General features: G+C 43.4%; 1 protein-coding gene across 2 annotated transcripts in view; it reads right to left on the bottom strand.

Moving 5' to 3' along the window:
- Positions 1-13145, bottom strand: part of SEMA5A (semaphorin 5A) — a 487022-nt gene that overhangs the window by 97663 nt on the left and 376214 nt on the right. For both annotated transcript variants that reach the window (XM_066374585.1, XM_066374594.1), the window contains exon 12: positions 5370-5577. In XM_066374585.1, coding sequence (XP_066230682.1) covers positions 5370-5577 — 208 coding nt within the window. The remainder of the gene's footprint in view (positions 1-5369; positions 5578-13145) is intronic.

Here is a 13145-nt window from a genome sequence, read left to right as displayed (position 1 = left end):
AGGGACAGCCGCCCCCTAAACATGTACGGGAACACAGCATAGGGAGTGCTCTTCCCTGGCACCCGGATGACTGTTCATACCCCACAAAGAGCAAGGCTTAACTGTAGCTGACCAAGGCTTTTGCAGAACTCCCTGTGATCCTCCCATTTCATAGCACGAGGGTGGAGGAGGGTCTGAGCGAGGCCCTAGCCCTCCCACCTCCCTCTGCTCTGGAGGCTGTCATGAGAGCTTCTCATCAAGCTGTCACACTCAGCTGCAGCACAGACTGGCCGCTCTGCGGCATGGCAGGCTGGATCTCCTGTTGTACTGTCATCTGGCCCCTTGCTTTGGTATCATCCTTTGTGACAAGGGACATGGATAGCTGACACCTTTTCTGCTCCCACTTTTTGTTGTCTATGAAAGTAATAAACTCTCTGACTCTAAAAGTGTGTATCATATTCCCTGGCCTGATGAATCTGTGAGCCTTGCTGACACACAGCCACACCCATTCATTATGATCTGTGGCTGCTTCCAAGCTACAAGGATAGAGTTGAGTAGTTGTAACAGAAGCCTATCTATTAATTAGACTCTCTGATCTAATTAATGCACAATCCTTAAGATCAGTGGTCCCCAACCCCCAGACCGGTACCAGTCCGTGGGCCATTTAGTACCGGTCCGCAGAGAAAGAATAAATATCTTAAATTATTTCCGTCTTATTTACATTTAAGTCTGAACGATGTTTTATTTTTTAAAAATTATTAGATTCCCTCTGTTACATCGTCTGAGACTCACTCTTGATGCTTGTCTCGTAAGTTTGACAATTATACTTAAAAATACCACAGTTTTTACGCCGGTCGCATAATTTTATTTTGTGCCTTTATCCGTCCCACCCTAAAGGCCGGTCCGTGAAAATATTTCCTGACATAAAACCAGTCCAGGCCCTGGCCGGTTGGCTCAGTGGTAGAGCGTCGGCCTGGCGTGCAGAAGTCCTGGGTTCGATTCCCGGCCAGGGCACACAGGAGAAGCGCCCATCTGCTTCTCCACCCCTCCCCCGCTCCTTCCTCTCTGTCTCTTTCTTCCCCTCCCGCAGCCAAGGCTCCATTGGAGCAAAGATGGCCCGGGCGCTGGGGATGGCTCCTTGGCCTCTGCCCCAGGTGCTAGAGTGGCTCTGGTCACAACAGAGCAATGCCCAGGAGGGGCAGAGCATCACCCCCTGGTGGGCAGAGCATCGCCCCTGGTGGGCGTGCCGGGTGGATCCCAGTCGGGCGCATGCGGGAGTCTATCTGACTGTCTCTCCCCATTTCCAGCTTCAGAAAAAATACAAAAAAAAAAAAAAAAACACCAAAAAAAACAAAACAAAACAAAAAAAAACAGTCCGTGGCCCAAAAAAGGTTGAGGACCACTGCTTAAGATGACTTTAAAGATTTAAAAAAATTTGTTTATTGATTGATTGATGTTTAGAGAGATAGAGAGGAAGGGAGAGAGAGATAAACATCAATTTGTTGTTCTCCACTTATTTATGCATTCATTGGTTGATTCCTGTTGGATACCTTGACAGGGTATCCAACGCACAACCTTGCCATGTCAGGACCACGCTCTAACAAACTGAGCTACCTGGTCAGGCCTTCTTAAGATGGCTTTAAAAGTCTTTATTAAAAGCCCTCCTCCCATCCTTACCTAGGAGCTGCAGTCTGCCAGACCAGTTGGAAGACTGCACCATTTCCCCGGGTGGAAAGAGGGGTTGGGAGCAGGGGTGGGAATAACAGCTCTAGTCCTGTGATCATGCTTTTCTCCCTGAAGCAATGAACTGAGACTCCACCAGCTCTCTGCCAGAGTGTTTTCCGGTAAGTATAAGGTTACGAGCTCACATGGTATTTGTATCAGGCATGCATGAAGACAGCGCTGTGCTTGGCTGCTCCATCCCCTGCAGCCCTGTGGGGATCATTTTCTACTTTTAAGACCTCAAGTCGCTATGGGGGGCCCCAAATGTGCTCCTGGTGTACATAAAGTGGTTCCAGGAGGATGACAGCTTACTACCTTCCACTGTCATATGCTGTACCCATATCCAAGCCTGTCCTCATGCCCAGGACCCTCAAAGTTCAGTACATGTGAATTCATTTTATGAAGCTAATATATATACATATATGCAGCAAATAAGTCCTAGAACACAAGAGGATGCTCAGAGAAGAAAGAGTTTTCCTCGCACTACACACCCCAGAGGTAACTACCTATTCTGATGAGTGAGGTTAATTTTGTGAATAATTTTCCCATGCTATTGATTAAATGGTTATGCAACATATGCTAAAATTAAAACATATTCTTAATTTTTGATATCAAATTTGAGTAAAATATAAATATTTTTAATAAGTTGTTCTTTCAAAATAACCTGCTGAAGAAAACAGTTATGTACGTTAGGATGCCTGCCGTGTTGTATGAGTTACACACACGCACAGCACGGACCGTGCAGGCGTGAGGGCTGTCAGCCTGCCCTGACGCACCGAGATTACCTCTGGACAAACTGGAGAGTAGAGACTCACTTTAAAATAACCAGGGTATGCAAACCTCCTAGCCTGCTGGATCTTGCAAATAAAGAAGAAACCAACGGGAAGAAGCCAGGACTAGCTGTCAGTGGACCTGCTTTGGCTCATCCTGATACCAACTAGCTTAGTTTCTCTGTAAATAACACACATGCAAAGTGCCACCACCAAGCAGCAGGGTGCCTCTAAAATCTGACCGCTGAGCATGAGGTCCTCACTGCACCAGGAATAGCACAGAGAACCAAAGATTAAGCCGGGGCCTTGGGAGCAGAAAGTCCCAGCTCTGAGCCTAGGTCTCATGTCACTAGAGCTATGTGACCTTGAGCAGAACACCAAATATCTAAGCCACCATTTCTGCATTTGAGAGATGCTATGTGACTTTACTCTCAGGGTATATGGCTAAGGTGATAAAATGATTACGTGGTGATAAAAGCTAGCACACTACCAGATATGTAAAAGAAACTTGGGGCATTGTATCAATTATTACCATTTATAAACATTTACCAAACTGTGCATTGCCTTTGAAAAACAGTTACTCTAAAAAATGAAAAATGTGAATATGATTAGTTAAGCTTAACTTCTCAAATACTTCAAAATTCATTAATAAAACTGAATTTCTAGTAATAGCCAAAATTACTTACATTCTAATATGAAAAGTATTTTTAACAAAAAAATCAGTATCCACTTGTTACTCAAGTGTTATTCTGTTCCTATTTAGTGTACTTTTTAAGGCATATTTCTGGAAAACCAATACTGCTTTTGTCAAAGAAAAAAAATCTCACACCATTTCTCTTCACTTCCCAACCCATAATTCATAAATATATATATATATATGGTCACACAGATATTAGTTTTTTTAAAGATAGATTCTTTTCTCCAGTTAATTTCCACTAGGGAGGTTTTTCTACTTTTCGACAGAAGAAGGATGGCAAAGAAACATATTGGAATGAACCCAGAGAAGCTATTGAGTAAAATCTTTAGATTTTTTTTCTCAGCTGGCATTGTTAAGGGTCAGACACAAACTACCCCACACTGACTGTGGGCACACAGAGACCACTGTCCATCAGTGGACAAGTAAACAGAAGGGAGACTCAGCTCTGATGTGACAGTAAATCTCCCTGCAGGAGCCTGATGAGGACAAACAAGTGACCTTATTTTCTTGACAGAAAAGGGAGCTTTAAAGTGCTACCTGGTTGCTGTGCCTGGTGGCAACCAGCTCCTGTGGATTCATGACCAGACTTGAAGTGAAGTCATGTAAGAGGCAAGAGTGAACACAATGAGGCCTGGCTTCCATATCTGATGCGGGACTTAGCTTCCTAACTTACAGGGAGCTGACCTCCTGTAACCCAGGGCCAATGAAGAAAAGCACTATTAAAGGATGAATAGCCTCATGCTTTGCAAGTCATGAACTCCCACTCATGCACCAGGCCTGCATCTTCCTGCACATTAACCTGGGTCATGCCCCCAAAGAACTCACTGTTGGAGCTCAGAGCTCATGGGGATGGAGTTGCAAGGCAGGTGCCCTTCTAACTGCATTCTGAGCTGTGACATGTCTGTCAGCAAAACTCCAACCCTCCCTGTCCTCCACTAAGTCATCAGCAATGGGGCAGAATAATTCCTGCAGAGAACACAAATCCAAACAAATCTGAAGCAGCCATTGGTTAAAGTAAGGTAAGGGTGCTCTATAAATGCTAGTTGGTAGTAAATATCACTATTTGGTATTAATGTTCACAATAGCATTGTTATTAGCTGGGAGGTTCTTGATGTGACTACTTAACACTCTTATAACAAAGGAGGCATCATAATATAGACCTCACTTTCTAGAACCATCAAGAAGGGGGTATTGTAATAATTTTTATTATACATTAAACCTTTCTTCTACTTAAGAATATCCACTCTGCAGAGTGCTTTAAATTTTGCACCCCACACATTATCCCATTTTATTCTACAGCAATTTGTGTGATAGATAAGAAAATTATTTTTAAAATACTATAGTGACCAGGCCAAGAAATAGCATGTGCAGGTTTGTAATATGACTCTCGGCCTCTGAGCCCCAAAGCTAGTGCCACTGCATGCTTGGTTTGAGAAAGAGTGACCTGTGTATGGTGCTTGTGAGTAATGTATCCTAACATCCACTTCTACACCAAGCCTGCACTGATGTCCTGTTTTGGGAACTGGAATCAATAAGAGTCCTGATCCCTGAGAATGGTTAAGGGTACAATTTCTCCAGGGGCAATCTTGCATCAGGGGCTAGAGCATCTATGCAATAGTCCAACATTAAAGTGCTGGTCCAGTGCTTGGTGTACACAGAATTTTTCAGTTTCCCTAGTACAGAGGCCTGCATTTTCCCAAACGGAGCATCAGACATCACTTTGGTCAATAGTGAACAGTGCATGGTCAATCAACAAAGACTGGCCTGGGAGGGGGACAGGGAGAAAGGTGGGATAGCATGTGGGTTTCCTAGTGCCTGTAGAAATTCCCTTCTCCTTCTCTCCTCCCAGCAACCTGGGTGATCCTAGAGCCTCAGGGGAGAGAGCACCCGAAGACAAAGGGTACCCTGGACAGCACCATGAGGGCTGTTTGGAGGGGGGTATCCATTGACCCTTAGAGGGAGGATTAGTTTTGGGCTAAGAGGACATACACTTCATATTGTTCTCTGTCTGATATGTGTTCAAACATATATACATAGAGAGAATGTACACACACACACACACACACACACACACACACATTGTACAAATAAAATTAAAATTGTGCAAAAATAATACAGAATCACCAACTATGACTGCTGTGCCCTCTCTCTGGTGGCACAGCTACAAGATGCACCAACGAACGGACCCTGGGCTGCCCTACCTGCGTGTGTGGTGGAACTGGCACCGCTTCAGCGGGATCTTGGCTACGTGCTCTCGCAGGCCCACGAACAGGACACTCTGGCTGTGCAGGATCTGCAGGCTCCTGATGGGCTCCCTCCGCCTTTCGGGGAACAGTTCGATTTCTTCCAGCAGACAGCTACCCGAGGTCTGAGTCAGCGGTGCCCGAACCTTCTTAATGGTGCCGTAATCTGCACAGGCAACAGGGAAGGAAGGAAATAAGGTCAGCGGGTCTCCTAGGTCATAGGCCAGTTTAGCAGCTATGGTTCCCCAGCCTGGCTACACAGAGAAACAGCCAAGAAGCCTTGGAAAATGCTGATGCCTGGGCCCCAACCCAGACTATTCAATCAGGTGTGCCGGAGGTGGGCCCGGAAGCCCGTCCTTGTTACAGCTCTCAGCAGACCTAACTCGCAAGGGAAGAGAACCACTCAGCGACATTCTGCCTCATCCTGGTCAAGTCTAGAGAACAAGGCTTTTGTGACTCAAAAGAAACAGCTTTGTGTCATCCCGTGCGGAACAGCAGGTGACAAAATAAGACCACCTTGGATTTCACGTCAGTGGGGCTGACTCTGCTGCCACAGGAGGGCAGAAACCAGGCGCTGGACAGCTGTAAACACGGGGACAGCGAAGGCTGCACCTTTCCCTCCTGCCCGGGAGGCCCCTCCTGCTCTGGTTAGGTCCCTTCTTCCTCTTTCACTCTGCTTCTTTTGGGGGATGCATTTTTTCTTTAATCTCACCTCCCCGAAGTCTTCTTTCCTGTAATATAAACATCCATTTCTGACCTGGTCCTCTCCCATGCGTAGATTTTCTGCTCACTGTGTGTTTCTGCTCACTTATTTATAAGCACTGCTCAAGGATCAGCACCCTTGAGCCATGTAGACTTCCCAGACTGGCTCGGAGGGGCAACAAGAAGGGTCTTTCGGCCAGTGAAGGGCATGGCATGGTCAATGCCATGTGTCAGAGACACAGGCTTGAAACACACGCTGCTGTCCTGGTATGCTGTGGCGAGGTGCCTGCTACCAGCCTGCAAACCCAGGGCATGAACCCAGCCCTGTGGAAGCACAGCCCAAGATGTCATCAATTCCTCAAATCATCCCAAAGGCCCTGGCAGAATAAAACCCAGAGTCCAAAGTCTCCAGCGTTCTTATTCTATACACGTGGAAAACGAGGCTAACAAGTGACCTTAAACCAGAAGTAAACCATGAACCTTTGGTTTGAGGCCTCCTATCTGTCATTAATCTCAGAAGACTGTAGACAGAAAATACTATTCAGGTTCCTATTTTTGTGAAAGTCTTTAGAGATATTTACATTTAAATTTAGAGAAAGAATGTTTATATTTAAAGAGAAAATATAAATGCAGACATATGGGATCCTGAATTTACTTAAAAATGGATATCTGAAACATCTTCACTGAACATGTATTGATTATGAACAGACTACAAAGTACTATATGCAAAATTAGTCAACCACTGCTTAATTTTACTTTAAGCCAGCTGGTTAAATGTGTTTGAGAAAGTTCAAACATAAAAAACAAAAAACATAATAATTATGCTGTATGCTGGGCTGATTAAAAACATAGTACCTGTCTTTGAGGGGGAAAGTATGTTTGTGAGCAGAAGAGGAGAGAGAGAGAGGAAGAGAGGAAAGGAGGGAGGGAGAAAGGGAGGGAGGGAAGGAAGAAGGGAGAGAGGGAAGGAGGGAAGGAAGGAGAGAGAGAGGGAGGGAGGGAAGGGGCAGCCTGTGAAACAGGGAGGCAGACATTTTAACAAATGGACTGACTTAAGTGTGCAAGAAAATCTGTAAGTCAACTTAATTTTGACCTGGAAAGTGCAATTCCCAGCTGGTGGGAAATTCACTATTGGTGATTTTGGGATGGTCACAGTGCAAAGCAAGAGTAAACACACAGCACCAGGGCAGTGACAGGGACAAGCTGGGAGTTTCAGGGAAAGTTACTTGAGCACAGCTGTTTCAGACACAGCCCTGAGAGGAGGTCCTCACCAGCAGAGGGAGGTGACAGCCTTCCTGTGGAGCAGTGACAGCACAGGGCTTTCAGCTGCCCTCTGAGACATCACGATGACAGGTCACACTGACTGGGCCTGGGCTGGTGCCCTACACAGAGTGTGCTCTCAACTTTAAGAATGACTAATCATGACTATATAGAAATTTTTAAAACTTGGGATATAATTAACATATAACATTGTGTAAGTTAAAGTGCACAGTGTGTTGGTTTGCTACATTTATATGTTGCAATGGTTATGGCTGCAGTGCTAGTTAACACTTCCAGCACTTCACATGATTTTACTACAAATGGGTCAACTTGAAACACAGAAAAGCCAAGGAATGTAATTCTCTTTGGAATAAATTAAATCAAATAAAGAAAAGGAACACCTGAGTAAACCTCCATTTCAGAAGAGGGACGGGTCAAGGGAGAGATGTTTCTGAAACCCACAACATTAATGTGACTAAGGTAGAGACTTCATCGGGACTTTTTGGGGAGGATACTCAGAATCCCCACCAGCCAGCACCTTGGCTGGTAGGTGGTGACTCAGACCTTCTACGCTCCCTCAGGCTCCAGTCCAATGCTCTCCCCTCATGACTGAACACAAGGTTGAAGTGCACTTGCTCTGGATCAAGGATGTGGCAAAGTCATTGTTTTATTTAGTGGCAGAAAGGCAGGGTCCGGATCATGAAAGAGAACAATGAACAAATGTCTGTTTCATTCACTTGTTCACAACAGTGGGATCTTCAGAACACTTTATTTGTTGTAGTTTTTGCTTCATAACATTTATCACAGTTTAATTGCTAAATTACTTGTTCTGTGTCATTTACACTTGACTTAAAGCTCTATGGGGGCAGATATTTTGTCAGTTTTGTCCTCTGATATATGCAGAAGGGCCATTGTTGTGGAAATAAATAAATATGTGCTGGGTGACAGACTACACAAATAAAAGAAAAGGAAATGAAGGGAAGGAGAGGGGTGGGGAAGGGAAGGGAAGGGAGGGAGGGGAAGGGAAGGGAAGGGAAGGGAAGGGAAGGGAAGGGAAGGGAAGGGAAGGGAAGGGAAGGGAGAGAAAAAGAAGAAAGGAGGAGAAAAGAGGGAGGGAAGAAGGAAGGGAGGGAGACAACTTGGACTGAGAAAGTCTCTGTCACCCCTGTAAGTTGCTAAAAAGAGTACTGATAAACATTTTTTCATTGTGATTTTAATGACAGTTACAATATTAGAGTAAAGGTAAAACAATAAATATTATTTTCCCAATTCCCCAATATGAATAGATTTTAAAGAAACATGTCATAAACTAACTACGAATGAAAAATAATCTTTTTATCTAAATTCTTAACTCTGAAATTTTCCATAGAAAAATAAAACCATGTATACGTTCACACACCTGAAGTTCAATATTCCAGTCAAATTTTCAGGGAATAAAAAATAGATGCTAGAAATATGTATGTAACACCTCCTCAGTAAGTCTTTATAATCCTGTGATCAGAAATGAAAGTAAAACGTGGCACTTCCTGTCAATCACAGCTCACCTCCCTGAGGAGCTAGGAAGGGAGTCATGGGGGGAGGTGCAGAATCAGAGCGGACCAAGGGAGCAGGGAGGTGACCCCACTTTGGCACGAACTCTCATAATATTAGCCCTTTAGTGAAAATGTCAACTACTAAAAATGTTATGGACACAAATCTGAGAGTCATATATGTATTTGTAGTTTATCTCTCCAACTGAACACTATAAACTTTCATGGGGAAGAAGACAGGGCTACTGCAGGATTCTGAAGACTAGTCATAGCTAAGAAATGACCCTGATCTTCCCTTCAGGCAGGAAGGTGTGCGTGATGCCATCTCTCATCAAAGACAACTCGAAGAGTCAACATGTTAAAGCCAATGCAAATGAGGATAAAAACAAATACATCATCTCGGAATGAAGCTAATGTGAAAAGCAAAGCACAGGTGGCTATCTTGATGTACACAAAGAAAATGACAGACTCCCTTTATTTTCTGAATTCAGTCAATTTTCTGAATACAAGGAGGCAGGCCCCGGGGGACGGTAAGAGATCTCTTTGGTAGGACCACCTCTGAATCAAATCAGATTTCATCTTTTTTTTTTTTTCTAAACTATAATTTCAAACAGTCTCAGGACATTAGAGTCGGAAGAAACGTACAAAAGTATTTTGAATCTGGCAGGTGAGGAAAGCAAAGCCCAGAAAGATTGAGTTAAAAAGATCAGAATATCAGACCAAAATTTAGGTGCTCTTCATGTCAATCAAGGGCTGGTTTCTAAATCTTCAGAGGTATTTTTGTCTTGCAAGCATGTAAAGATAAATATGCAATTCCTCTACAATGAGTCAGTAACTGTATAGCTGATGATTTCTTAAAAGATTAGGTAGACTGATAAAATAGAGTATTTAATGATAGTTGTTATTCAAGGCAAAGATTAAGCCATGATTTATAGGCATGTGTTTATCTTAGGGAATTTAAAACAAAGATAACTAATGTATAAGTGAGGCCAAGCCCAGGACAAGCCTGACTTCTCTACCAGGATTGGGGTTCTCAATTCCGTAAACTCAGGAAGCAAACAAGAAATAATCTGATAACAAAAATCTTTGGCCCTGGCCGGTTGGCTCAGCGGTAGAGTGTCGGCCTGGCATGCGGGGGACCCGGGCTCGATTCCCGGCCAGGGCACATAGGAGAGGCGCCCATTTGCTTCACCACCCCCACCTCCTTCCTCTCTGTCTCTCTCTTCCCCTCCAGCAGCCAAGGCTCCATTGGAGCAAAGATGGCCCGGGCGCTGGGGATGGCTCCTTGGCCTCTGCCCCAGGCACTAGAGTGGCTCTGTTTGCGGCAGAGCGATGCCCTGGAGGGGCAGAGCATCGCCCCTTGGTGGGCAGAGTGTAGTCCCTGGTGGGCGTGCCGGGTGGATCCCAGTCGGGCGCATGCGGGAGTCTGTCTGACTGTCTCTCCCCGTTTCCAGCTTCAGAAAAATACAAAAAAAAAAAAAAAATCTTCTATTTCAATTTTGTTTTAAAAGAAGAGGACTTAAATTGACAAAAGATTTGTTTAAATAAAAAAGTTTACAATTAAAATAAGAACCTTGAAATTCTCATTGCTATATGTAATCAGTAATGAAATAACTGTCCAATGTAAGACCTACTGCACATAATTCAGCTATTAGCTGTTGAAAATTATACATGTTGGACTTTGAGGGAAACTATCAATGTTCAGTTTGGTAACTGACATGAATTTCATGCATGTTGGGCAGATAAAATATATTATGCTCACTTTGTTAAAGATGGCACTGCCCACGTGGAGGCCATTGCCCAGGTGATATTAATGTGTGTTGGGGGCAGGCTGTGGGCAGGCAGGATCCTTGTAGCCTGGGGCTTGGTTTCAAGACTAAGCCTTTCCCACTCTTTTTGATGTGGGGTGGTACAATCCCATCATGCCCCAGATAAGTGACTTTGTATTAGAGATTTCCCTATTTTGTATATTGGATTAAAGGTTTGGACTTCTACACTATAAAATGGGGGCAGAACAGAAGCTTGCTCTCTCTTGGTTCCTGAGATTAGCATTAGAGAGCAGAGCAGAGAAAGGCCATGTGGAGGAGGCCAGGAGAAGCAGCCAAGATGGCGGAGTGTTGAGTGAGAAGCCAGTTTGTGCAGAGTTTGTGCAGGGAGAAGGAAGGAGATGAGGAACAAAGGTGAATAAGTCTGGGGAGCTAGAAACTTTTGATTCTAGGAAACTCGGATAAGTCAGTGGCTTTGTGAGCACTGAATGTGTGTGGGTTTTGGAGCCCAGTGTGTGTTTTTACTTGCCCGCCGGTGCAAGCTAGGATTAAAGATGATGGCCCATCAGTTTTTGGCTCCGTTGTTTCTTTACCGACTGTCCAAATCTAATGCGAACCTCCATGGGCCAGGCTGCTGTGATGGTAGCCCTGGCTACTGGCTTTACAATGAATTTATTAGTTTTAACAAGATTCTATTTTGTATCTTCATAAAGACAGTAAGTATAACAGTTTATCAGTTGTTATGAAAATATTCCTTATAATCAGATAAAGGATTATTATGGGTTCAAAATTCATATGTTGGAGTCCTAATTCCTAGTAATTCAGAATGTGGTTGTATTTATCTACAGGGCCTTTAAAGTAGTAATTAAGATAAAATAAGGTCATTTGGGTGGTCCTTAATCCAATGTGACTGGTGTCCTTATAAAAAGAGGAAATTAGGATAGACACACCCCCCCCCCCATGGGAGGCCACATGGAGAAGACAGGCATCTGCACGCCAATGTGGTGGGCCTCAGAAGAAACCAAAGTTACTGACACCTTGACCTTGGACTTCCAGCCTCTAGAACTTTGAGAAATAAATTCCGGTTGTTTACTCCCCACTCTCTGTGGTACAGAACCTTGTTATCTTTGTTGTGGCAGCCCCAGCAAACTAGCACAGGGACTCCAAGTCAAGAATAGGAAATATAAAAATAGATTTTGTCATCCAGAAAATTTGTTCAAAGTAATTTCAGAAATAGACTGTAAATTACTTTCCCTATTTCCCTAAGATATTGACTCACATTCCAATGCAAAGGTATTATAAATTATATGTTAAACTCAGATATTTTACCTTGTACGATCATAACGTAAGATTTACATTATTAACAAATCAGTATTTCAAAAACATTGACTTTTATTTTATTTAATGCCTGTAACTGATACATGTGGTTATAGGTTAGAAAAAAACAGGAGATGACACAGGACATGCAGCATTGTGAAGAACAGATGTATTTTGATAAACACTACATAATAATTCATATAGTTGATGCCATTGCTCACGACCTTTAGGCTAATGATGCTGGTGATCTTGAGGGAAATTAGAACTAATGAGCACTCAAGAGTGAACTTTCAAGTATCTTGAGGAAAAGGTTGCTGATTATAATAAATTTTTTTGGAGGATTTGTAGAATTTCAGTCCCACCAAAATTCAAGTGCTTACTAAAAACAAAAATCCTTTTATAGGAAAAAAGGAGGCCAGAAAGGAAGGAGGGAGGGGGGAGAGGGGTGGGGAAAAATGTGATTGACTCAATAATAATAAATGTTTACTATTGTTATAAATTGAATAATTTTTATTACTATACTTGTGTATGGTCAGAGAGCTTTCTGCCATTCACTAAAGCTTTATAAATGAAACAAAGAAAGTGAAATTACACCCTATGTGTATATTGACTCCAACTCTGATGACCTTGAGAACCCTGAGCAACGTAAAGAGAAATTAATTCTTCTTAAGAACAGCAGCCTGAAGCACTTCCAAAACTCAAATATATATCATATATATATATATATTTCCTCTAAGGTACTATAAAAAACTTAGAGGGTGGAGTGACAACATACTTCTATATACAGATTTTTTTTTTATAGAGAAAGTAAAAGTTGTATCAAGAAAGAGAGTGTTAGTTCAGGAAAACGTGATATAAAGATGTAGGGGGAGCCTGACCAGGCGGTGGTGCAGTGGATAGAGCATCAGACTGGGACTCAGAGGACCCAGGTTTGAGACCCCAAGGTCGCCAGCTCAAGCGTGGGCTCATCAGGTTTGAGTAAGGCTCGCCAGCTTGAGCCCAAGGTCGCTGGCTTGAGCAAGGGGTCACTTGGTCTGCTGTAGCTCCCCAGTCAAGACACATATGAGAAATCAATCAATGAACAACTAAGATGCTGCAACAAAGAATTGATGTTTCTCATCTCTCTCCGTTACTATCTGTCTGTCCCTATCTGTCCCTCT

The sequence above is a fragment of the Saccopteryx leptura genome, chromosome 1 (assembly GCF_036850995.1).
Source record: "Saccopteryx leptura isolate mSacLep1 chromosome 1, mSacLep1_pri_phased_curated, whole genome shotgun sequence".
Taxonomy (NCBI): domain Eukaryota; kingdom Metazoa; phylum Chordata; class Mammalia; order Chiroptera; family Emballonuridae; genus Saccopteryx; species Saccopteryx leptura.
Note: the sequence above shows the minus strand (reverse complement) of the source record. Positions and strands in the feature narration are given on the sequence as shown.